The sequence below is a fragment of the Octopus sinensis genome, linkage group LG9 (assembly GCF_006345805.1).
Source record: "Octopus sinensis linkage group LG9, ASM634580v1, whole genome shotgun sequence".
Lineage (NCBI taxonomy): Eukaryota > Metazoa > Mollusca > Cephalopoda > Octopoda > Octopodidae > Octopus > Octopus sinensis.
In genome coordinates, this window is record NC_043005.1 from 5,550,050 (window position 1) to 5,577,510 (window position 27,461).

Genomic DNA, 27,461 nt, shown 5'->3' on the forward strand with positions numbered 1-27,461 from the left:
GTATTTTATGTCTAATTATTTCTTTGTATAACAGAGCTCACTCGCTTAGTAAATATTCTTTTATTATTCTCTCACAGTCATAATTTTGACATCCAGAAAAAGGGTACTTTTTAACAAAATTGTCTACAAATACCGCTTAGATGTTGTAGCTTCAGAGTACAATAGGGATTTATGGGAGAGAATACTTCCAAGAGGTGGAGAGAAGAGTTTTGGAAAATTCACATGATCTGACTTTTTTCCCTCTTTAATGAAAATTTATACAAATCGCTTTCAAATGGCATTGATTATGATTATAAAGAAATTTGTGGGGAAAATTTTTTTCAGGGATTTTCCCTTTTTTTTTTTAACCACAGCCTTTGAAATGATGGGGAGGGGTATCTTTGTATGAAATAAGTTTTGTAAACATTTTTTACACCCCCTCCCTCATCATCCCACTCTGGACCTATTTTGGCCAACTTTTTTTGCACTTCAAAACCATGGGAATTGCTAATATTTTCAGAGGGAAAAGTGAGTGATTTAAGGGCGATTTGGCAGTTGTTTCTAGCATATCCAAAGATAACTCTCCTTGTTTCTTTATCACTCTCACATGTATTGATGGTTTTCAATATCCGCCCCTCCCCTACATTTATATGCTATAAAAAAGAAAATTTGAGAAATTATGAATTTTTGGCAACCCCATTCCCTGCCCCTAATTGTTTCTGCTCAGAAATTAAAATATTGAAGAGCCTGAGAAGGTCATTACTGGCATTTATCCACAGTGATTTAAAAAAATTACAGATATGTACTTGCATAGTAAGTGACTTGATTTGAGATCATTTGCTGAAACAAAAGCAGTTGCATCATAGATTTTTGTAAGCCATTCAAGAACATGCAGAAACCGTTTCACTGCACTACTTAAATATAGAGGTCCCGATGCATCTAAGTAATGATATGAAGGAGAGGGTTAGTTTTTAGGGTTAAGGTAAGGGCTGGTTTTAGGGTTAGGGTGTCATTACACTTCCACACAGCGTATATTAAAATGTTTTGTACGTAACACCTGTATTTAATTAATTCCTCTGTATTTTACTAGCACTGTTAAGGGACCTTTGTATTCAAGTAGTACCAGTTTCACTTCAATATTAAAATTTCATTTGTGTCAAAATATTTTCAGCGCTTTGAAACCGCAACCTGTTCACTGACGAGACTTCGCAACATGAAGTTGTCAGTGAACAGCAAACAGCCACACATGCACACACATTCATTGCCTTTCATTTGTGTGTATGTGTATCTATGTGTGTGCGCGAGTGTGTCACTGTTGAAGTCGCTCGTTCTACTTGTTTGTGTAAATATTGGTTTAGCGGTAAAGTGTGTTTGGAACTGTGAATAAGGTGTATGTTTCGAGTACTTGTCGGTAACTTTTTTCTCTCTTTGTCTTCTAATAGTAATTTTGCAACTTTCTAGGCTCTTCTCACTGCTATCCCACATTCAAAAATTATACTGATATTTTAAAAATTTTCGTTCAATAAATGATAAATTACATATACATTAAAAGAATAAATTGTCAGTTTTCCAAATAGTGAATGAAAATTTAAAAGAGAAAGTTAAAGACTTTGCAAATGAGAATGGAATATTCCAGTGAATGCAATGAATATTTAAATTTGCGAGAAATTTGAGTTAAAAAAATTCAAGAAACTTGAGAAATCAAAATTATATGCAATTTCTTAGAGCATGGATTTATAAAAATATTTCCAGACAGTCAACCCTTTAATAATTACTTTCTTTTAGTACTTTTAGTAATTGTTACATACCTAATTGATAAGCAGCTTTCTCCATTATCACATTCAAAGCCAGTGAACAGCAATTGACGAAACCAGTATGACTTTGAATCCCTTTAACAATTCAAAATAATGACTTTTATTCCTCTTAATTCTACCTCAGTTCATCTAATTGTATATATTTATCGCTACTTTTCATAAAAAAAGCCTTTATTTTTTCATATCCAATGTGCATTTTTGCTTTTTTCTTCTTACTTTCCCCATATACCGACCACATGTAGTTAATTTTTCTCTTTGAAACCTATTTCTATTATACACACACACACACACACACATACAGTGGTGATCACAGCTAACTAAAAAGTTAACTAACCTACATTGCACAACCTGAGAATTGGCAGAAAACCTCAACCTATCAAAATCAGTCATTCATGAGCACCTGGTAAAGCTTGGGTACACAAATCGCTATGATGTTTGGGTACCACATGAGTTGAGTGAGAAGAACCTATATACGGAATGAAAACACACCTTTTTTAAAGCAAATTGTGACAGGTGATAAGAAATGGATTATCTACCGAAATGTTCAGAGAAAGCAATACTGGAGTAAGCGACATGAGCCACCCTTAGCCACCCCAAAAGCGGGTCTTCACCCTAAAAAGTCTTGCTTTGTGTCTGGTGGGATTGGAAAGGAATTCTGTACTATGAGCTTCTCCCAAGTAACCAGACAATTAATTCTGAGAAATACTGCACACAACTGGACAAGTTAAAAGCAGCAATTCAAGAGAAACGTCCAGAATTGGCCAACAGGAAGGGTATTGTTTTCCAACATGATTATGCAAGACCGCACGTTTCTTTGGGAACCAGACAAAAATTGCTGCAGCTCAGCTGGGATGTGTTACCCCACCCTCCATATTCACCAGATATTGTTCCTTCGGATTTCCACTTATTCAGGTCTCTGCAGAATAGTCTTAATGGTAAAAATTTCAATTCCTTGGATGACGTAAAAAGATACGTTGATGAATTCTTTGCCATGAAACCCCCTCAATTCTGGGAAGCAGGTATTTTCAAGTTAAAGGAAAGATGGAGATGCATTGTGCAACGAAATGGTTGTAAGATTTGGTATACTAGATATAATTATCTCTGCTAACAGGATGTTCACATGTTCCTATTTGGTTGATTAAAGATGTAATGGCAAGTATTTATTGACCTTTTTCTTTCCTTTAAAAATCGGTATGAACTTTCCGGACAACCCAGTATAATACAATTTCTCCTTCTTCCCAGTATTGCTTGCTATTTTTGTACATATACCTTATGACCGATTGTAAGGAATTTTGGCATGTCTTTACTAGCAAGTTTATCGAATACTGACTTCACCTTTCTGGCAAGCATTAATTCTGCTGGTGAACTTCTTTCAGGTGCATTTGGGTTGGATCATGACCTCGTCTGTGGCTTCCTTATTAGAATTCTTTAAAGTTCTCTTAAAAGTGTCCACAAACTGTTCAGCCCTTCCATTCGATCTAGGGTGATATGGTGCTATAGTTTTATGTTCTAATATGAACATCTTGCAGAATCTTTTAAACTCACAGGATACAAACTGTGTTCTGTTATCAGAGATAATTATATCTAGTATACCAAATCTTGTGAACAGCTCGTGTAAGAAGTTTATTAATGTATACGAGGTTGGTTGTTTACACCTTGTGACCTCAGGCCATTTTGTGTAGCTGTCTACTACTGTTAAGTAATAATATCCCTTTACAGGACTTCAAAATTGATATGCAATTGGGACCATGGTATTTTCACTTCTGGTCAAGGTTCACATTTTGTAGTAGGTAGCACTCATCTTCTGCAGCCTTTTACCAGGTTTTCATGCTTGGCCAGTATATGAAACTTCACATCAGTGCTTTCATTCTAGAGATGTCTGAGTGTCCCACATGGAACTCTTTTAGCATTTTCTTCTGTAATGTCTGTGGTAGGACCACCGTCTGAGCATACATTAGTACACCATCACATATAGAGTACACACTCACATCTTGGTGGTTCTTTGCATCAGACCTTTCTTTATTTCCTTTTGTTGACCACAGTTTTCTTTTTGTCTCATTAATAAATTTGCCATTTCTCGTATTTTTTATTTCTTCCCAAGCTACTGGTTGTTCATGCACGATGTTTCGCATCACTTTTTTTGTTTCCACTTCTGCTCTTAATGCTGCTATTACAGTGTTCTCTAGCGGTTCTAATAAAGTCACAATTAATTTATGGGATCTGGACAAAACACGCCTCTGACTTTATTACTGACTTTATTACTCTGACTTTTTTCTTGTGACATTTTTTTTGCATTTTTTCATTTATGTGTAAAAAAAAGAAAATGGAGAAATTGACATACAGACATTGATTTATTATTTCTTGGAACTAACCTAGACAGACAATTGGTGTGCCCCAACTTTTTTGAAGGCAGATATTCCATTCTATAATTGTAGTTTAATAGAATGGTACCCACCACTGCAGTCTGTTTGCTGTATGTGTCAGGATTCATTTTTTGGATCTGTATATCATTATTAAAAGTCTATGGTCCATTTGCAACCAAAAAACGTTGGCTGTGAATGAACCTGTGGATCTTTTTCATGTCGAATATGACAGCCACTGCCTCTTTTTCAATATGGCTTTGGCTCTTTTCTACCAGTAGTAGTGTCCTTGATGTGTGAGCTATGGCCTTTCTCCTGCCATCATTATCCTTGTGTGGGAGCACGGTTCCTATCCCATACTCACTAGCATCTGTAGCTAGTACTATCTCTGATTTGGGGTCAAAATGCATAAGATACAACTCTGAAATTAACACATCTTTTAACTCGTTAAATGCTTTCTGGCATTTCTCTGTCCAAACCCATTTGGCATTTTTATTTTTAATTCAGTAATTCATTAAGTGGTGCTTGTACTTTATGTATATTTGGGATATACACTTGGTAAAAATTTACCAAGCCTAGGAATGCTTGTAGAATTGTTACATTCATTGGGGGTGTGGCATATTTCATTGTTGTTATTGTCCTTGATGCGTCCAACCTGTGTCCACTTTTGTCGATTACTTGACCTAGGTATTTTATTTTTTCCATAGCAAATTTGCATTTTTCTTCTGTCAGTTTTAGCTCATATTTACTTATTCTCTCGAATACTTACTTTATGTGTTTGACGTGTTGCACCCAAGACTCTTTATCAAAATGTTATTGAGGTATGTGATGGTGAAATTGCAATCACTTAACATTGCACCCATTTGGAATATGGCAGGTGCCACTTTTACACCAAATGGCAGTTGTTTGAACTCGTACAATCCACAGTGCATGTTCATTGTTGGTAGATGTGTGCCATCTTCCTCTAATTGAATTTGAAGGTATGCCTCTAAGAGGTCTAACTTGGAGAAAATTTTCCCTCCATTTAGGTAGGGGTTCTCAGGGAGTAGTGTCTCTGCCTTCCTGAACTAGTTTTCCTCCACATTTCTTAAAAACTGTGGTAGAGGTTTTGGTTTCAGGACCACTTGTGTCTAGAAACTGAAGTTGGGGCTAAGCAAGGGCATGCTCCCCATAGAAAATCTAGCTCCAAAAACGCCTCATGATAGCAAAGGAGAACGGGCACCAGCTAGCCCAAAGGTTGGGGGTGGATTGCACCTGCTTACTTCAGTTGCTATTGGCATTGAGGTAGATCTGGCCACCCCTGTTAACAGGGACAAAACCTAGACAAAACACTGGATGATGATGATGATGATGGTTAGTTTACCAAATATTTCTTCTGGGCTTGGTAGTGGGTAATTGTGTGTAAGTAAGCAGTTGTTTAATCCAGTTGAGAAGTCTGCACAAACTCTTAGTTTATTTATTTTTTTTTTTACATAGTCGCAGGGTGGCTCTCTTGGCTCTCAGAATATCCTTGTCTATAGAGAATAGTGCTCAGTTGTAGCACTGGATGGGATGGTGGTGTTATACTTGGGGAACAGGTTGGTCAAGACCTGTTCACCCAAAAATGTGACTTCAGTCAGGACCTTCTTCAAGATGGCCTCCAGCCAAGTCTTCACCAAGTTCTGTGCCTTGAACTTCAGTGACCTGTGGCTCCTGCCCTCCTGGAACTGAGTGATGCTGCTGAAGAAATCATCTTCCTCATCCTCCTTGCTGGTGGTGCTGCTATCCTCCTCATTAGGGCTGTCTCTACAACAGTCTCCATGGCATTTGCTACTCTGCTAAGCTGACTGTTATTATACTGCTCCAGCCAGAACAGGTGAAACTTGGGGTGGAAGGCAGCAACCAGCTGGCACTCCAGGTCTTCTAGGAAGAACCCCAACCTTTTTGTGATGCCTGCCAGTATTGCGTCTACCAGAGGATTGCAATACAGGAGATGTTTGAACTTGGCGTCTTTCAGCTTCATGATGGTAGCTGCTACAGTTGGCAGAAGGCTCCCAAGATAGGCCTGGTCCTCCCCTGGATTTTATCCAAGGCCTCAACAACATTAGACATCACCTGGGTGTACTGTATTCTAAAGGGTTGGCTGTGGGTGAGGCAGAGGTCGCTGAGGTTGAGAGCCAAGTGTTTCAGAACATGTGACCCTCACCTGGAGGGCTATTTTGTCCTCACATCAAGGGATAAGAGAAATACTAAAATCCAGTTCTTCCAGTGCGTCATGTGTCAGCCCAAGGAGACCACCATCAAGGGACAGACAGTGAGCCTGTCCAACTTGAAGTCGCATGTCAAGAGGCAACACCCAGTGCATGCCATCCAGTTTGAGGAGAGGATCAAGGCCAGCTCTTCCCTTAGGAAACACAGGCAATCTTCTAGTAGCAGTGCTTGTAGCCAGTCATCACAGCCATGTGCAAAGAAAACACCCCACCCAGCATTGGTGAGGCACTTGGCCAAACTGTTGGCACTGGTGTCTGTCAGACAGAAGGATTGTAGTCCTGTTTAGGAAGAGGATGAAGAATTTTTTGCTTAGGCATAAATTGCACCTCATTGAACCTCTGTGTGTTCCATGTCTGTATGGTGCTGCTCTTTCTAAGACTGGCTGGTAGATTTTGAAAGGAGAGGGTTCTATTTTCTTTAACTGCCATATATATTTAGCCAGACTGGTTACATTGTACTGTATTCTTAAGGATTACAGGTGGGTGATTGGACCCTTTGTTGATATAATGTAGCTTTTCATTAGGCTTACGATATGCTTTAAATTTATGTACTTGTAAATCTAGGTTGATATCTAAAAAGTCTACACTATTTAGGTTTGTTTCTATGGTTATTCATTAGCCCATTCTTTGGAAGAAAGTGATGAGATTCTTCCTAAGCCTGTCTAGTTCATGCTTGTTCATATTATGGGTAACTATAGAGTTGTCATCCCTATATAATCCTGCATCTATACAAGGGAATTCTAGATGCAAGTTGTGTAAAATATATGTAACTATAAGCATGCATAGTCCTGCCATTATGAATTTCTTAAAATCTAGGAACTTACTTAATCCATGGATTCAAAATTTATGAAACAAACTTATTCTCTATTAATCATTTATTTGTAGCATAGAAGATGTTTGTAAGCCATTGAAGAACACACAAAATCTGTTAGTCTCACTTCAACATTTAAGTTTAATTTGTGTCAAAATATTTTTGACACAATTGTTTTTGTTTCAGCACAGTGTCTCAGATCAAGTCACTTGCTATGCAAGTACATTTCTGTAATTTATTTATTTACTATTAATTAATCTATTCTGGGCATGCATGATTTCTTTTTGACTCGAGTATTTTTTAATTCAAGATTTTCTCCGATATTATACTGCATGATATATATATGTATATTTATATTTACTGTTTCAGTTTACACACTCCCCCCCACAAAAAAACATTAGCTTATGAGTAAATGAATGCTCTAGTATGCTTAATGAATTAGTTGCTGAGTATCCCACATACACTTTTACTCTTAACATAATTAGGTGCATGACAAAGCTTGTCCCACCAATTTTTTACTGTCACACCCGTTTCTCTTTGAAGGTGAAATGTACGTTTTTTGTTTTTTGTCTTCTGTAGTTTTTGATGTGTTTCAAATGAACATGATCATCAGATACCACATGTTCTTTAATCTTAGTGAAATGCAGGGATAAACTGAAGCACTTCTTCCTCGTCTTTTGACTCGGAATCTATATCCTGATGGGTAATTGGTCAGTAGTGGTCTAAGATACATGGGTATAACTTGACCTCCTAAATGAAGAAATGGTGAAGTATATTTTTCTTGTCTGTAATGGAAGAAATGAACAAATACCTTGCCAAATATTGCTATACATATTTTTATCAAACCATTGTTTTGCAATAGGAACTGCTTTTGGTAGAACACCATGAGCTCACAGAAAGTCAAAGCTTTTGCCATTATTCTCATAATCACCAATGTAGAACTAATAATTGAAAGTGCAGGTCTGATACGAAGCCAGGGTAGTACACAAGCTTATTCAAATTATTGAGTTTGCACACGAACATTAGATTTCTTGTAGGAGACTGTTTATCTGCCGTTTCTGACAGACCAAAGTACTGTATTTGCCCAAACCAAGCTTGGGCAACCTTTTTCAAGAAGTATGAGACATGGGTCATCACCAGGTGGGCCACATTACTAAAAAAGTTAATGGTGTTAGGTACACCATTTACAATGTCCCAGTGGCAAGTTGTCCATGACTGATATAAACATTCCACTCTAGACTGTCAGTGGCAGGGAAGGGGGTTAGTGGAAGAACGAGAGATTTCTGACAGTTGTCATGGTTAGTCATTGAAAACAAAACAAAAATTACTTCATCTTCAAAGTGAATTGAGTATGATGGTAAAAGTTTACTCACAGTCCCTTTTAATTCAATTACAATTACAGTCAATCTAACGGGTTTCTACACAAGGCATGGGTTGACCCATGGTTTGCTATGTACCACACAGTGGGATTGAACTAGAACCAAATGATTTCTTAACCATTTCTGCCATGCTTGCACCCTTGTTGTTGGTAATGCTTTGAAGTCTTACATTCATAGATGAACTTTCACTAATTCAGTCCCATTTGGGAATTTTAAATTCCATGAGCAACTAACTTCTGCAGGGAAAAGCCCCTAACACACTTGTTCAATGTGCTAGAAATAGGAACCAGATCTCCCTCAAATCTCACAAAATAAAAGTTGTATTTCACTATACATACATACATACATACATATTTCATATACTCTCTACAATAATTAATACTCAAAGATTTTCTCAGACCGTCTCTGGAAACAGCTGTAAGACCTTTTCTTGATAAATATTATGAAATCTATTTACTGCCTTGTTTTTTTTTTATCACATTCTGTCAATTTATATATATTTTTATTTTCAACAGATTCAAATAACAGGAATACTAAAATAGGAAGGGAAAAAGACTACCCAATTCCATTCCCTTTTCCTTTCCTATGAAATAATAGCCAGGGACATAAGTGGGACTGATCAACTTTCAAAAGACTACCAATCCTACTTTACGCTAGCTGATTATCTCTATCTGCCAAGCTACATTCTCTGCTAGCTTCATCATCTGCCATTGCAAGCTATATTGACATTTTATAGTCAGCACTTTGTTACAATACTTGCTTATTGATGTACAAAAAGGTAGCCATATCTCTTATATGACTAAAGGGACTTTTCTCGTTGCCCTGGAAGCAATGTACAAAAAATAAATGAGCTGCTGTCATCCTCATTTATATATATATATATATATATATATATATATATATATATATATATATATATATATATTATATATATATATATAGTATTAGGGTGTTCAGCAAGTAATTGCATTTTATCAGAAAGGATAAAAACGAATGTAAACTACTTTTATCTGAATAATAGTTTTAATCAAGAATGTAATTACTGTCATTTTCAATGACTGCAGCCAAATGGGGAAGTATGGTAACCATTGTCTTTTTCATTTTCTGATGTGATGCAAAACCCATTTTTCATCACCAGAAAAAAACTGGTTAGAAGACTGCTGCAGATTGTGAAACATTGTGTTTGGTTCTCAAGTGTAAGCTCATGTGGGACCCACATTCCCTCTTTGCATATTTTCCCAATTTGCTTGAGATGTTCATGGATAGTTGAACATGACACATTAAATTTTAATGCAAAATCTTTGGTGCTTTGATGTAGATCTGATACAACAGTCTCATTCAAAAGGTTGTCATTCAGAGTGGGTTATCTTCCAGGGCAAGGCTTGTCAGATGTGTCACCATTGCCACCTTTAAACCTTTTAAACCCCAGCTAATGTGCACAAGCTTTCACTGCATCTGGATACACTTTAGAAATGTTTTCATAGCAGTACTTTTCTTTCAAAACTCCTACAGTAAGCAATGGCAAATATGTTGTTTCATAAAGTTCTTATTCTCCAAGAGGTTAATTACCAAAATAACTGAATGACACGCTACCGGATAGAAGAGACGATATACTATTTCTAGACAGTTCCCATCCATTTGACCTTGGCTCTGATGTGATTGGTTGATTTATATTTTATAGAGGTGAAAAAACACAATTACTTTCTGAACACCTTAATCATCATATACATGCATACATGGTGGCTGCCCCCTCGTTATCGAGTATGGCTATTGCACGAAGCGTAATCAATGTTGTTATCCTGCAATGCCTGTGCAAGAAGTTTTTCTTTTAAAGTGAGGAAAGGCTGTGCACTGAGTCAATCCCACTCACTAAGCAACAGCAGTCATAATCCGAAAAGAAGAACAAGTCAACATCATCGGTAATCACTGAGCCGCATGTTTTATGTCGGAGTTACCCCAGTTACCTGAGTTACCTTCTCCTAGAAGGATGCCCTAACAAAGGCTAGGAGTCCTTCACTCCCAATGGTTTAACCGCGCAATTGGGTATTCAGTCCGATTATTTCTATGTCTCCGCGCATGATACAGCCTTAAGACATTTATTGGATGGCCGTTCACTCTCAAGAGTTCCTCCGCCCTTTGACGGGTTTTGTTTTTCATCCAGCAGGGTGTCCAATAAACACCCTCCTCACCAAGCAAGCTTGGTGGGGGTTGCCGGTTTAGTCGCCAACAACCCGACCATGCAACAGGTTGTACTGGGTTACATGTTACCAGTAGCACTCGAAAGTGACCTGACATAAACATACATACATACATATATATATATGCACACACTCTCTGTCACACACATACACGCTCCATTTATATCCATTTATTTTTTAAGAAATAACAATACTCTGCATATTTACAGAAAACACCAAGCGGTAGAGTACAGTGTATTGTAAACAAATGGAAAAAGAAAACTTTTAACGACCAACCAAAAAGTTGGAACATGTAAAGGCCTTCTGGTAAGTTTTGGGATTGTTTTGTATTTCTTGTTGCTGTCATACATGTATAATGTGTGTATGTTATGTTAATGCTTGATTTTATTAGAAGATTGAAGTTTTTGTGGTGAAGATGGGGCTAGTAAGAAGAGAGCTTGGTGTTTGATGACATGAAGCATCTATTTAGCTAATGATGCAGTGTGATATCTGTGATGTCATTTGTATATAAGGCTGTGTGTTTGTTTTGTGGTGAGGAGGTGAGGTCTTGAAGGTTAAATTGAAAAGAACAAACAAAAGGACGGTGCCTTTCCATACACATCATCATTGTCATCCTTATTGTTGCTTTAACATCTAGTTTTTCATGCTTGTATGGGTTTGATAGAATTCCTCAAGGCAGATTTGATTTTTTTATGACTAGCTACCCTTCATCCTGTTGCCAATCCCCACTTGTTTCCAAGCAAGATAATATTTCCCTGTGATGGAATGTTGTCATTTGCAACTGTCACATTATGTCAGAGGAGGCACAAATGCATGCATGCATACATACACAAGCAAAACAATGGGTAAACAATAACAGGTGTTAGGAATGTAGCTATGCGAAAAATTGTAGATTATTTGTGAAATGTTTCATGTGAATGCATTCTTTATACTTGTTATTCAGGCAACGTTGAATTGATGGAGGGAGTGAGCTAATGTACGGCACATTCATTTGATCACTGTAAACAAATCATTTGTGAAGGTCATTCAGCAGAAGCTGAACACTTATACGTTGCCTTTGACAGGAGAGTCCATCATATATATATATATATATATATATATATATAGTCCAACCCATGCTAGCATGGAAAACGGATGCTAAACGATGATGATGATGATGATATATATATATATATATATATAATGGGTGAGAATATCAAAAAAATTTTTAAGAAAACAGCATATAATAGATACAGACAATTAGTGCCCAGACCAGACCAGACCAGATACCTAAAACCCAATGACAGATGAAGGGAGATGGAATCCAGGCAAACAAGAGTTGGTGATAGGCAAATTACCAATTGAGTTAATGAAAATCCAATAAAATAAGATATAAGATGGACAAGCAGTTGTCAAATGCATCAAAGCTGTTATAAAATACTTATACAAAAGTGAGTTTAAATTGTATGAACACTCACCCTATTTTCAGAAGATGAGATGAATATGAACTTGTTATTTCATGTATATTTGCTAATGCCAATCTACTTCATATATATGTTTTTACAAAGCACAATACTGCACTTACTGAGCACCAAACCACAGAAACAGCTGTAAAGGTTTACTTGTATTCTCCGCCCTCTTACTTGTGAGGTTCAAGTATGAACTCTCTTGATATTTACCTGCCTATTCATGAAGAACCACTACAAAGGACTACATGAATCATCCTCTCTTTTAGCTGTGTCATTAGATTATGAACTCTCCTGATGTATACTTATCTATAAAGAATTATTAGGAACTCTCACTTTCTTGATTTTCTTGTTTTTCTGCTTAAAGATATATTTATACTTCTATATAAGTATTTTATAAATGTTTTGTTGCCATTAACAGCCATGTGTCCATCTTTTATTGTTTCATGTTACACACACATACCACCATCATTGTCATTTAACATCCATATTCCATCTGGTATGGGTTAGATGGTTTGACAGAAACTTACAGGTCCAAGGTCTGCTTCATGCTCCCTTTTCTACTTTGGTTTGGTTTCTATCCCTAACACCAAATACTCTCTCTCTCCCTCCCCACACACACATCTATATATGTATATATACACATGCACACCATTTTGGAAATAGTAATTCTAGATGTATTGCTACTCTTTTCTACCCAGGATTGTTGAGCTAATTGATAGTAAGGACCATTTTGTGATGATGTTTGTGTTTAATATTTTATTAACTTGAAGGTAGCTGGAAACGTCATCAATAGCTTTGCAGATGGTAGTTGAAATTATGTAAATTTTAAGGAATTCTTTGGTTACAGAAGATATCATATATATCCATTGCGTAAGTTTCTGTCCCCACCATAGTGCTGTTCACCTCACACCTTGAAAGTCCACACAGATACCCCATCACCTCTTTTTATCTCTTCCTCGCTCAATCCTGAACACTCCCTGCCTCCCATCTGAAATGTGAGTAGCTACGTGGCCCCCAACTCTATTGCAAAAAACCTGTTCTGCTCTGGCCCTTCTCTCATACCTTAACGCCTCATCTCCAAGCAATAAAGCCACCTCTCCAGGGGTTTGTAATCTTGCAAGATGCACAGTAACCTCACTTGTGCTGGTGGCATGAAAAATACACCCAGTATACTCTGTATAGTGGTTGGTGTAAGGAAAAGCATTAAGTGTAGAAACCATGCCAAAGTAAGACATTGGAACATGATGCCGTCCTTGGACCAATCCAACGACCCATGCCAGCATGGAGGAAATGATGATGATAACGATGATGACTAGTGTATTTGTTTGAAGCTAGGTATGTTGTTTTTTTTTTATGTAAAAGTTGGGGCCATGAAGCCTTACCTAAGGTGGGTAGGATGAGATATAAATGTAGGCTCATTGTGTACATTTTGTGAGGGATACAGTGATGTTGTTGAACCAATCCATGACAGCATGTAAAATGATGATGACGTATTGCAGTATCTACATTTGTATTTTCCTCATGTTGCCAAATGCATTCATCAGAACCTTCATAACCTCTGGTACAAAACAAAGGTGACTTAACACCTGTTTTCATTCAGTTTCCTGTTTATTTCTGTTACACTCATATCATGTGTGGCTAAACATAACGATGGTTGCAATGGCTGTAGAGGTGATAATGGTGATGTCTGTTATTCAAGTCTTCAAATATTTATAGAAAACCTTGTTTAATACTTACTTCACTGCTACTTTGCTTAACTAATTCTTTATTGCTTTTATAAAAGCAAAGTTTGGATTTGTTGGTTCTTGCAGAAAAACTTCTAAATGGACTCCTTAGACACCTTCGCTCTACTCTCTCAAACACTAAACTTTCTGAATATTCCTGCAAATAAATGTAAATCAGAAATGTAACATTACTACTTAGTGTTTGCCAGCATGAGATGCCTATAGCAGTAGTAAACTAAGGAAGATGAGCCAGTGAGAAAGTCTTTACATGACCCATAGACTTGCTAGAAAAAGCTGCTGAATCTCTCACAAAGTCCTACTGTTAAAATAACATGTTGGATTATGCAGTTTGGAATACACTCATCCTCATCATTTTATGTTCACTTATCCAGGCTTGCATAGGTCAGACAGTTTGTTGAGGCAGATATTCTACATCCGAGTGTGCTTCCTGTTGCCAACCTTCACCTGTTTCCAAGCCAGCTAATATTTCCCCATAGCCAGACATGTGTTTCACATAAAACTGGTTGACAACCATCACACAATGTCAAGACATGACAGTGCACACGCATGCGCACACACACATGCACGCACACACACAACATAATGCCACGGTCATTCGTCATTGCCTCCGTGAAGCCCAGCACTTAAAAGGAGCTTTTCATGTGCTACTGGCTTCAGCCACGTTGCCTCCGTAAAGCCCAATGCTCGAAAAGTGCTTTTTATGTGCCAGTTATGTGACACCAGCATCGGCCACAACTATGTTTTCCTTGGCTTGATGGGTCTTCTCAAGCACAGCATACAGCCAAAGGTCTCGGTCATTTGTCATTGCCTCCCTGAGGCCCAAAATTTGAAGATCATGCTTCACCACCTCATCCCATGTCTTCCTGGGTATACCTCTATCACAACTTCCCTCCACAGTTAGAGATTAGCACTTCTTTACACAGCTGTCCTTTTCCATGCACATCACATGACCATACCAGTGCAGTCATCGCTCTTGCACACCACAGTCAATGCCTCTTATGCTCAACTTTTCTCTCAAGATGCTTAAATATATATGTGTATATATATATATATATATATATATATATATATACATGTGTGTATATATATATATGTGTATGTGTGTGTGTGTATACATATCTACATCAGTTTCCATCTGCTAAATCCACTCACAAGTCTTTGGTTGGCTGGGGCTATAAGCTGAAGACACTTGCCCAAAGCACCGTGCAGTGAGACTGAACCCAAGACCATGTAGTTGAGAAATAAGCTACTTAATCTCACTGCTACGTTTGTGTACAGACTTAGAAAAGAACTCCAAAAAGACTGGAAGTTTTGATTTTTTTATCTTTTCAATCAGGAGGGAAGGTAGTGCCCAGAACTTTTTACAAAGCCTTGGAAACTTTTAGGTGGGAGGGAAAGAAGACGGAAAGTCTCCTTGAACTGGAAGCCTGGCCTGAATGCTTGCAGTAGAGTGGATTCTATTAAAGGTAGCCAAGTGGTGGTGTTCAACTGGGTATTGGGTTAAGTCTGCCACCCAGATAGGCCATGATGGGACTTGAAATCAGACTACAAAGAACCAAAACAAATATTACAAGGCATCTAATCTAATGTTCTTACAATTCTACCAATTGATTGCCCTTGGTTTTTCTGGGTTTTTTTTATCAATCCTGACAGGATGAGACTCAAAGTACACCTTGGCTGAATTTGAACTTAGAGCACAAAGTTGAAATAAATACTGGCAGAACATTCTGTCTGACTCTGCCAGTTTACTGGTAATTGATAGATCTGCTCAGTCATGGCAGATTTAGGGACTAAACAACTAACAAAGGCTTGGGTTACACAACTGAGATAGTTCAGAACTATGAATTCTGAAGAGCTATAAACCCATCCAACCCATGTTTATCATGACACCGAGGCCTATCTATTGGAACCTGGATATAACTGGTGAAATTCTGCAAGAATTATTGATCAGACAACTCTACTAATATGGAAATGTTATTATATTTCTGGATGATAATGTTTAGAATTTGTGAAAGAGAGTGACATTGTTGTGTGAGTGAGAAGTTCACTTCCTAACCATATGGTTTCAGTTCCAATCCCACAGCATGATACATCAAGCAAGTGACTCTTACTATAACTCTGAAATGATCAAAGCCATAGAAAACAGGAACGGTTTAGTGTCAGGTCAGGTGCCCAGTTGTAAAAAAATGCTTCAGATAATAACATATTATAATAATAACATCATCGTGGAAAAACAAACATAAAACAAAAGAATGAAAAAATTGAATGAACTGGATGGTATAAGATGACAGGAGGTGACAATAGTAAAGAACAGCTAAGGAAGAGAGTGATAGCTTGAAGTAGCTTTCTGGCATGAAATACTTATAGTAATACATTGTTCTCTTAATATGTTCACATGTATGTAAATTTCAAATTAAGCTTACTACTACTACATCCTTTACACTACTAATGAATTGTTTTCATTCTATACCGCCTTGTACTTCTTTCTCCTTCTGTAAAGTTAGTAATAATTAACTGTGATCTTTATTAGACCCTAACTACTTTGCACTGAAGATATCCAGTAAGATAAAAACAGTTGGTGGTGTTAGTAGTGTTAACCCCCATTCAAGTAGATCTCTTGCAAGTGACTAAGCCTCTTCGTCTTGGTAGTTGCAAAGGGTGCCAGTGGCTGTTCTGGCCAATGGCAGTATAAAAGAGCTAGGGACATTTACCACAGGGGAGAGTTGGTATGGGGGGGGGGCAAGGAAGTGCAAGTTACTCTTTGCGTCTTCAATGTCTGATCACCGCCTCTTGATGTCTGTTATTTCCCATCAGGTCTGTCCCTTCTATGATGACATGCTGCCATTTTGGGCAGTCCTTGGTGATTGTCTCTGGTATTTTGGTCAGTGGAGCAGCAGAGTAGAGTGGCCTTGAGCTGATCTTGAAAACAAAATTTGGGGGCCCCACATGGTCTGCTGCCTGAGGCTAACTCTGCAAAGAGGAGTTGATGGAGCAGGTGTGTTTGAGGCATACATATATATCCTGCCCAGTGAAGGAAGTGTCATGTCACAGCAGCTTCAATGCTGGGCAGTTGAGCCAGGAGCAGAATCTCTTCATTGGTAGTATAGTCCTTCCATCAAATTTAGTGATACAATTTTCTTGTTTAATCCTTTAGTGTTCAGATTATTCAATCAAACATAATGTCTATTGATTCCCATTGATTTGAATTAATCATGCATTATCTCATATCTTCAAGATCTTGATGGTGTAATTACTTAATGTAGAATAACATTGTAGGGTAGGTGTGAGGGCCTGGATCTGGTCAGTTTGAACATAAAACAGATTAAATATTTTGGCCAGATATGGCCGGTTTAAATACTAAAGGGTTAAAAGTGATCTAAATTAAAACTTTCCATCAAAATTTCATAGTGATTATGTTCCAAACATCAACTTAAAATGACAGTTATTTTATTATGAACTGAAACAAAGACGGTGTAGTTAAACAAAAATACAGTAGAAAAATGACTGAAGTCATTACGACAAGTCTTCTCAAATCCTATAGACTCACAGGGCTGGTTTCCTGGTTCCTGTGGTGCATATATATTACCCTCTGGGTAGGATGCCAGCCTGTCACAGGAATTAGATACACCAATACAGTGTATCTAATGATCTGTATTAAAAACCTTCCTTCAAAATTTCTTGCTAATTCATGTTCCAAATAGCAGCTTAATAATGAGAAAGTTATTTTATTAAATCTTCATTATTTTCAAAAATGTATTGAAACAAATGCAGTGTATTTAGACAGAAATATGGTAAGAAAAAAAAAATGTAACCTAAAATATTTTCATGTGTAGCAAGTGCTGTCTCTGATATATAAACACACACACACACACACAAACATGTGTTTAATGTCCATCTTTGTTCTTTGAAGGTCTGTAACTCCTCAGTGTCCAAATATTTTCTGGCTCTAAAGAAGAAGTTTAACTTTTGTGATACAGTTAAAGCCATGATATTGATGCATGACAAATATAAAAGATTATGAGATTGTTGTACCGAGTATTTATAAGTTTTGTTAAGGCTTTTAGTTATGTGTTGTCCATGTTTTTGTTGTTTGGCCTCAGATCACCACTGATAAGTATAAATCAGTGATTCTCATGCTTTTGTAACTCAGTCTTTTACAAATACCCTTTTCCAAACAATAAAAAATGAAAAAGGTGCTGCGTCTTATCTCTCATATTTTTTTGCACTATCCCATCTAGCATATATTTGGTTTTATTTCATATATTTATGTGGAGAAATCCCATCTATGTTAAATTTTTATGGAAAATACTAAAGAAAAGGACTCTTATAAGGGAATTATATTGGATCTTGGTCGTATCATCAGTCATGTTTTTTGCTCAGATAACAATGTCAAACTTGTATTTAAATGTTAATAAAGGATGTTTTTGAAAATGTATTTAAAATATAATTACATTACCTGGGTTAAATATTTTATTTCTAAGGAAAACAAGTTCCTATCATTAAGCACTCAGAACCCTACCCCATAGCATAGTCTTGACATTTACCACCCTCTTCTGAGCCTATAATACCCCCAAGAAGGTACTTGACCAAGTTCAGAAATAGTAAAGTAGGCCTATGTTCAAAGTGTTCTAGCTGCAACCATCATATCTTATTTTTAGACAGTGTGTCCAGTACTACATTCTCTAATATGTCCTTCCTTTTTTAAAGATGTTAAGGTGTGATCTGTCAAAGATTTAGCTGCTATTTCTAGTTGTTCAAGTAGCAACTCCTTCATTGCCTCAGTGGGGAAGATTTATTTGGGAGAAGTAGTTTAAGTGGTGATTCTCAGAAAGAAGTAAATTGGGACTAATACAAATGATAGAAATTTTTTTTTAATATTTGGAAAAATAAATTTGCATTTTTCAGTAACAGATTATTTTCTCTGCTCTTTTCATTATTGAACATCTGTTGTAATGGATTAATATTTATGTAAATATTCATTTGAAGCTCTTGTAACAATCTCTTTGTTGGTTCTGCAAGCACTGAATTGTGCAAAGAATTATATTTGTTCTTTTCATTTAAAAAGAAAAGAAAAAAAAGAAAATGGTTACTATGACATATGTGATTTATTAACCACCAAAACTATTGTTAGTTTTTTTAATTAGTTATTGTCCTCTGATTCCACCTATGTATTTTAGTCCTTTTTAGTAACTGACACTTTGCAGTGATCTTTATTCCTTCAGTTATCAAAACATTGGCATTTTCCTTTGACACTAGACCATAAATTTATTATGGGGTATGAGGGCTAAGTAGTGATGTGTATAAATACAATGTTATGACCAGTTCAAATATGTGTGTGGCATGTTTGAACCCGTAAACAAGCCATTCCCTGTGTTTTGTCAGGGAGAAAATTTCTCACTGTAGACAAATGGTGCAAGTACACCTAAATCAGCTCGCAGTGCCATCTACTCAGACTGTGAAATGCAAGCATTTCAGAGTGGTTATCTCCCCTTCAGTCACAAAAACAGGACAGGGTGTGCTGTGAGCTGACCAGAGAGATAATCTTCCTTATTCCAGGCATCATATGATGAGTAGTAATGCTAATCGGTGGCTCACCACAAACAAATTATAGTGTTGGGGTGCTAAGCAGTGATGTGTATAAATATAAAATCACTGTGCACCCTGTCCTGTTTCTGTGACTGAAGAGGAGATAACCACTCCCAAATGCTTGCATCTCACAGTCTGGGTAGGTGGCGCTGCAAGCTGATTTAGGTGTATTTATACCATTTGTCCTACAGTGAGAAATTTTCTCTGTAACAGAACAGTGAATGGCTTTCTTAAGAGTTCGAACATGCCACAAACATATTTGAACTGGTCATAACGTTGCGCATACATTTATTGTTAAGAATTATAGCTAATAGAATCAACCACACTATATGCATGGTATTTATTTTGTTGACTTGCCTTCCCTACTTTCCCTCCAACATCAACTAGCCCTCAACTTGTTCTTCATTATATATGCCCCCACCTCTTTATTCTTCAACTCTAACTAACTCTCATTCTCCCCACAAACATTCACTCCCTGTTCTGTCTTAACCCATATTCACATTCTTGTATCCTAAGGGGCCATCCTAACACTTCACCATCATCATCCGCTAAAATACTTGTTCCATGCAGGCATGGATCACACTGTTTGATCGGATCCAACAGGACAAAGGACTATGTCATATTCCAGTGTCAGCTTTGGCATGGTTTCTATGAATGCTCTTTCTAATGTCAACAAGTTTACAGTGTGTATTGTGTACCTTTTTCATACCCCGTACACTTGAGAGGCCACCAAGTAACTTGCAAGACAAGCTAACCCTCGACTAAGTGGGAGTGTATTTGAAAAAGTGGAAGGTGGTTCTATGCCAGGTGTTTAGAGGCTAAAGTATGATGGGGACGACCACGTGTGTCATGCTATAGTAGAGATATGTGGCTACAGTGCATTATATAAGGGTAGGTGTGAGTAGTTGGAAAGAATATAATGATTAATCATCACCATTTTATTTGTTTCTTGCTCTACCCTGGTTACTTCCACCCTCTTTTCATAATGAAAGTAGTCATGTTAACTCCTCTACAGCAAGAAATCTGCTTTGTTTTGGCCCTTTGTTTCTTACTTTAACTCTCTCATCTTCTGTACTTTAACCCTCTTCATTTAAAGGGGATCTTAGACTTGCAAGCTGCAGTAAGGCTTTTCTAGTGTTGGTGTCATTGTGTAAAGTGGTGTTAGGAAGGGGCATCCAGCTGTAGAAACCATGCCAAAGCAGGCATTAGAGCTCTGTCAAACCACCCAGCATGTGCCAGTATGGGTTGGACATTTCAAAGATAATGATGACTTCAAGATGGTTCAAAAAGAAGTGTCATCTTCAGCAATATTTAAATTCCAAAAGCTGAGCTGGAAACAAAGACTATAGTTCAGTGCTGCTTTACTGTGTTCACCATTTCACAGTTGTAAGTTATTGAAATATTAGTTTACGGCCAACAGCTATCTCCTCTCAACATCTGGTCAAGCATAAAACAGTTTTTATGGTCTTCTTCTAGAATTACTGTTTTGTAGCTTTGAAATTATCTTTATTTCTCTTGCCTGTTGTTTGTGGAGGTTATAAAAACCCCATCCGTTTCATATCTGAAACTGCTTTCCCATATGGAAATACTATAAATTAAATTTTTTTTTAAATTGATAAATAAATAAAACTAATTATCTTGGTGTAAGCAACTGAAAAAGCATTAAATTAAAATAGCCATTTATGTGTCATACTTGATATCTGAGAGAAACAAATCTCTTCATAGACATGTTGTGTTAAAAATTTCATTTACACTTGCAAAAAGTAGGTACACATTATTGACAACTCCCAAGAAGGCTGAAACATGTCTGATATTCTTGTGAGTCACTGTTAGGATAATATTAATCTCTTTGATATTTATTACATTTTTAATACATGTCTATGAAAACATTTTCTCTCATACAAAACCTCATCTATATGGCTTTCAATGGTTAAGTACAGTACACAGATGACCATTTTAAAAGAACCTATTTTTCCTAATGGTCCCTTATTTAATGTACCCTAAACTTGTCTGTTTGTCAGTATATATAATCATCATCATCGTTTAACGTCTGTTTTCCATGCTGGCATGGGTTGGACGGTTTGACTGAGGACTGCACAAGGCTCCAATCTAATCTGGCAATGTTTCCACAGTTGGATGCCCTTCCTAATGCCAACCACTTCAAGAGTGTTATAGGTGCTTTTTATGTGCCACCGTAATATTTTTAGATAATGAAATAAATGTTATGCTTTAAAATTATCTTACCGGCCTACTCTGTGCTGCATTTTCATAATGTTCTTTCTGATATTTCAGGTGATCTTGAAGAAGAAGAAGAAGAAGAAGAAGCATAGTAAAAATATTTGAAAATATTGTATTCCTTGCATTGAAGTCTGTGTGGTTAAAAAATTTTGCTTAGCCTTCACATGGTTCTGAACTGTCTCTCAATTCATGTTATCTTGAAGCATGTGTTTTCTACCAAACCTTTGGCTTTACTCAACTTTTTTGAATGAAGTTGGATAGATGAAAATCCAACACCACCATCTAACCCTTGGGTCCCTTAAGCAAAATTCACTGTTACAAATATTTGAATTCAGTTCCCCATCTGATGATAACTTAGTTTATTCATTTGCTTCTTCCTGCTGCTGCAAACTCATGAGCCATGGTTTCTTGCCCCACCCTAGTCTTGGAGGCCTGTCAAAAATGGTGATGAGTTTCACTCTTCCCCTCTAACCATGCTCTAATAAATATTCAGAAAAAAACTTCATTTAGGTTTTTATCTGCAGCTTTGGCTTAAAGTGGGTAAAGAGGAAAGTCCATTCAAAAGACTGTGTTCCCTGATTTAAGACCACCTACTGATCCTTGGGTGCTTTTAGTAAAGGGGAAATGAACCTAGAACCATGAAGTGAATTTCTTAACCACACTACCATACCTGTGCCTAAAGAATAAAAGCATACATAAAAATACAAATGTGAGATGTAAAAACAGTTTTGAGTTGCAAGTTTATATATAGTAAATGTATAGCTTTTAAACAATAGCTTTTGTCCATTAAAAGCACATGAATTTATTTTAAAACCAGAAAATAATTCAGTGTATCAATTGTAAGTATAGCTATTTCATAATAAATAAAGATTTAGAAGATATTTATGAAACACAGATTTATCATCGTGTATGTAGATTGTTTTATACACAGTTTTAGGTCTATCTCAAGTCTCACAGGTTTATTAAAGCCAGAGCTTGTAACTTCCATACTGTATAAGTGACTGAAAGTATATAACTACTTTCTCAAGGGGATGCCAGTCCATTGCAAGATTCACCCACCCTCCCCCAACAGTTACTTGTACTCATTTCTGACTGAGTGGATTGGAATAAGGAGAAATTTTACCCTGTAATACAATGCACTGCCTGGTCTGGAAACTCAAACTACAAACTTAGATTCATGAGTCTAAAACCCCTCACCTTCAGAGTGCTTAGTTTTAATTTTCAGACATATGAACCTCAAATAGTCTTTTCCTTTCACTTGTTTCAACACTGGGCCATGGCCATACTGGAGCACTTCCTTGTAGGGTTTAATTGGACAAATTAACCTCAGGTACCTATTTCAAGGTTGATACTTCTATCTATCTTTTGCTGACCCAGCAAGTTACAGAGGTGTAAACAAAATAACACCAGTTATCAAGTGGTGGGAGACTAACACACACACACACACACACACCACCACCACCACCACACCACCACCACCACCACCACCACCACCACCACCACCACCACCACCACCACTATCATAATCATAAGGTCTATGTTTCATACTGATGTAGGTTGGACAGTCTGATTGGGTCCTAAGACTGCATTGTACCCTAGTATCTGCTTTGGAGCATTTTCTATGGCTGGATACCCTTCCTAAAACTAACCACTTTGCAACTTTGCAGCATGTACTAGGTGCATGGTTTTTGTGACACCAGCACTAGTGAGGTTGCCATGCTTATTGAGAGAGGCAGTTTTATACTAGGAGGTGAAGGGATAAAGTATGAAAGGAGGTGGCACAGCAGAACAGGTTTCTTGCTGCAGAAGAGCTACTTGCATTTTAGAAGAGAGGGAAGGGTGATTGGTGTGGATATGAATGAGAAGAGATAAAAATTGTAGTGATGATGTGACTGGCTGGACATTTGGGATATGAGGTGAGTAGAAGGGAATCAGACCAGAGGAACCAGCAGTGTGGACGGGTGGAGGATGTCTGCCAGTGTGTCTGTCTCAAATCAATAAATCATAGAAGTACAGTGAAGTATAAAAGCATTAGAAATCAATATATTGTATTTGTTGCAGATGACACTTTCAATCTATATGGATTGAAAGTGAAAGAGAAGAACGAGTGCAGAAAAGGAGATTAAACACATCGGCAACATGAATGAAACTGTGTTTGTTCATGTGATGTTTTAAGTTCTCAGGTCTAAGAGTGACTATATTTCTAGTAGTAAAATGGATATGACAGCAATATTAAAAAATTAAGTCAACAGCTTGCTTGAGTAACAGGAGTATTAATAGATCATGGCAGCTTGACAATGAACTAAGTGAAAAGGTGGATTGTCTCTTTTTGTTTTTTTACTCAGTTAATCAAAAATGTTTGCAAAAGAAACCCAAAAAACAACATATAAATACAAATCTCTTTTCTACCCTTGGTCTGACTAAGGCCTTGTGAGTGGATCTGATAGACAGAAACTGAAAGAAGTCCATCATTTATGTATTGTGTGTTTTTGAGTAAGTTTATGCTACTCATTATCTTCATGTGTTTTCACTGGTTGTAAATACTGATCTCAAGCAAATGGCATCGTTTGCTTGCAGTTCACCACAAATCCATGTCCATGCTTCTTGACATCTCTTGACTTGCTGCATGATTTTTGTGAGCAAAAGGCTCATTCAAAACTGTTGTTTGTTTCTAGAACTGCATATAAATATGTCTGGGCTGTTTTTGTTTGATAGACTGGGAGATTACTACTTTACTTGGAAACAGACAGGGATTAGCATCACAGACATCTAATCATATAAAAACTCTGCCCCAAATTTCTCTCATCTGATCCATGCAAGCATGAGTAAATAGACTTTAAAATGATGGTGATGATGATGATGGTGATGAAAAAAAGAAGAGTAACTCTTATCTGTCATTACATGTGTAATTTTAAATGATTAAATGCTTCAGCAAATAAGTTTGTTGGAGTAAGCTAAAAGTTTTTCATATTGAACTTCCTTTTAAAAACAAAAAAATATTCTTTAAAATGCAGATGAGATGTTTTTTAGAATTCCTCCCTTCTGTTTTTTTTTTTTAATCTAGTCTGTTCTAAATTGTAGGCAGTGGGTGATAAGTTTGTCTTGAAATTTTAAAACTACTTATTACATTTCCATACCAATGCAGTTGTCTGTCATAAAAATGATCCATCTCAGAAAAAGATTTTTTTATTTATGTATTCATTCCCTTATGATGATTTTGTCTCATTGTATAACACCTTGGGCAAGTGTCTTCTACTATATCATTGGGCCAACAGAATGTCAAGTAAGGAAGATGGGAAACCATATAGGTTAAATCCACACAAACTAGAAATCTGGATCTAGCAGGTATTTGTCGTTTACACTGTATCCACACAGGGTTCCCAGAAATGGAAGGGTGGTCTTTATAGGAACAATGCTCTATTCATTTTTCATCAATGTAGTGATATAGTATGGGAGAGAAATAAGAAAAACTTTGAAGATTTCTTTAAAACTTAGGACTATTTTTCCTCTGCAAGACTATAAAGTAGTTGGATTTCTGCTTATAACATTGGACCATTGTACTGGACTTTATCATCTACACCACGAACCCAATGAAAACCTACAATCTTCCAACTATCCAAGAGTTATTAAATCCATACTCAGTAATGTTGCATTTAGCATATCTATCTAGGCTACCAATTAATGAGAAGATTTTTCTTACAGAATATAGGATATATTATAATGCTGCTTTTGCCAGGGCAAAATATAATAAGATCTGTTATATTCCTAAAGGAAATACAGGGAAAATACCTAAGGACAGTGGACTAGTCACAGAGTATAGATAGGCATCAAAGTAATATGAATTATAATAGTCATAGGAATAGGAAGTGGTGAAAAATATGAGGTAGCCCTCATAATGAGTAACACATATCTTGCAGATAAAAAACAAATTATCTAAATAAATCTTTTGTTTCTTGTTAATGCCTCATAAATACTGGATAATTCAGAGATTGAACTCCAATTAGGCACATACAAAAAAACTAAGCATAGTTCTAGGAACAATTGCAACACTTCCATACAACAATAAAGGAACTAATATATGCAATAACAACCATACCAATATAAATTATGAAAACAAAATTAACAGAACAAGATTACGTAATAGAAATATCACATGGTATAATACTCCATTTGAAATTTATGTAGCCATGGACATCCTGGGAATTTTCTTTAAGGTGTAGGACAAACATTTCACCCACCCCATGTAGAAAGATATTCAAGACATATCGTGAAGTTTGCATATTCCACTACATCTGATTTAGCAAATGCTACAGAGGTATTAACAGTAAGAAACTGATTACTGTTAGAAATAACAAATGTATGTTTATTCAGATTGTATAGACCAATCTGGGTCTATTACAAATAATTCACATCTATCTACCACTTCAAAATTCAGATCTGATTACATAACTATGTTCACTCTTTTAAATACAAGAGAAAAAAAAACTGCTTTTTGTTGGCCAAGTTCATTTGGGACCTCAAAGAGAGAAATATTGACTACATTTTATGGTCTATTGTAAGTAGGACTCTTACTTACAGAGAGTGATGGTAACTAATTTGTGCCCAGTAGAGGGACTAGAAATTCTCAATCTTCGAACTTAGAGCTTCACAGAGGCAATGACTAGTAACCAAGACCTTTGGCAATATGCTGTGCTTGAGAAGTTCTGTCAAGCCAAGTGAAATTATAGTCATGACTGATGCTGGTGCCACATAACTGGCACCCATGCTGGTGGCACATAAAGAGCACCTTTTGAGCGTTGGGCATCATGGAGGCAATGACTGAGACCCTTGGCATAATGTCATGCTTGCAAAGAAGACCCATCAAGCTAAGTAAAATCACAGTTGTGGCAGATACCAGTATCAGACAAATGGCACCCATGACAGTGGCACGTAAAAGCACCCATTATACTCTCATAGTGGTTGGCATTAGGAAGGGCATTCAGTCATAGAAAACCATACCAAATTAGACTGGAGTCTGATACAGCCTTCAAGCTTACCAACCTCAGTAAAATCCTCCAACCCATACCAGTATGGACAACGGACTTTAAATGATAATGATATATATACATACATACACACATACATATGCATTTGTATATATAGATATATATACACAGAGACACATGCATGTGCTTATACATATGTATATACATACACATGAAGGTGTATGATGAGATCCTGTTTTTACATTGCATGTCACCATCAAACAAGTGGTGCTATTTATTTTCAATCCTCCAAGGAAATATGTCTAGCCATTGCGATATATTATCTTGCTTGGAAACAAGTGATGGAGACGACGGGCCATAAAGAATCTTCCTCAATGAATTCTATGAATACGTAGACATTAAAAGAATGATGTTGATATCTTATTTTGAGAACAATAAGCACTGTAGTAGTAGATTTCCAAATGATCAATCTAGAGTTCACTGCATTTACAATATAGTATGACTAACAAGGGACTTTCTGGGGTAGTCTTTTTTTTTGTGGTTTGTCTTTCACACCAATACACATTATTAAAAGATACATATATATTATATATTATATTCTTGCATATTATATATTCTTTCATATAGACGAAATGGGATTGCATAAGGTTTCCATCTGTAAAATCCCAT

At 36.7% G+C, this 27,461-nt stretch overlaps 1 protein-coding gene across 1 annotated transcript in view; it reads right to left on the minus strand.

Moving 5' to 3' along the window:
* The window catches only part of LOC115215773, a 124,191-nt gene that overhangs the window by 45,197 nt on the left and 51,533 nt on the right, over positions 1 to 27,461 (minus strand). The window contains exons 18-19 of the mRNA XM_036505701.1: positions 21,814 to 21,866; positions 13,976 to 14,119 (exon numbers count right to left, since the gene is read on the minus strand). Coding sequence (XP_036361594.1) covers positions 13,976 to 14,119; positions 21,814 to 21,866 — 197 coding nt within the window. The remainder of the gene's footprint in view (positions 1 to 13,975; positions 14,120 to 21,813; positions 21,867 to 27,461) is intronic.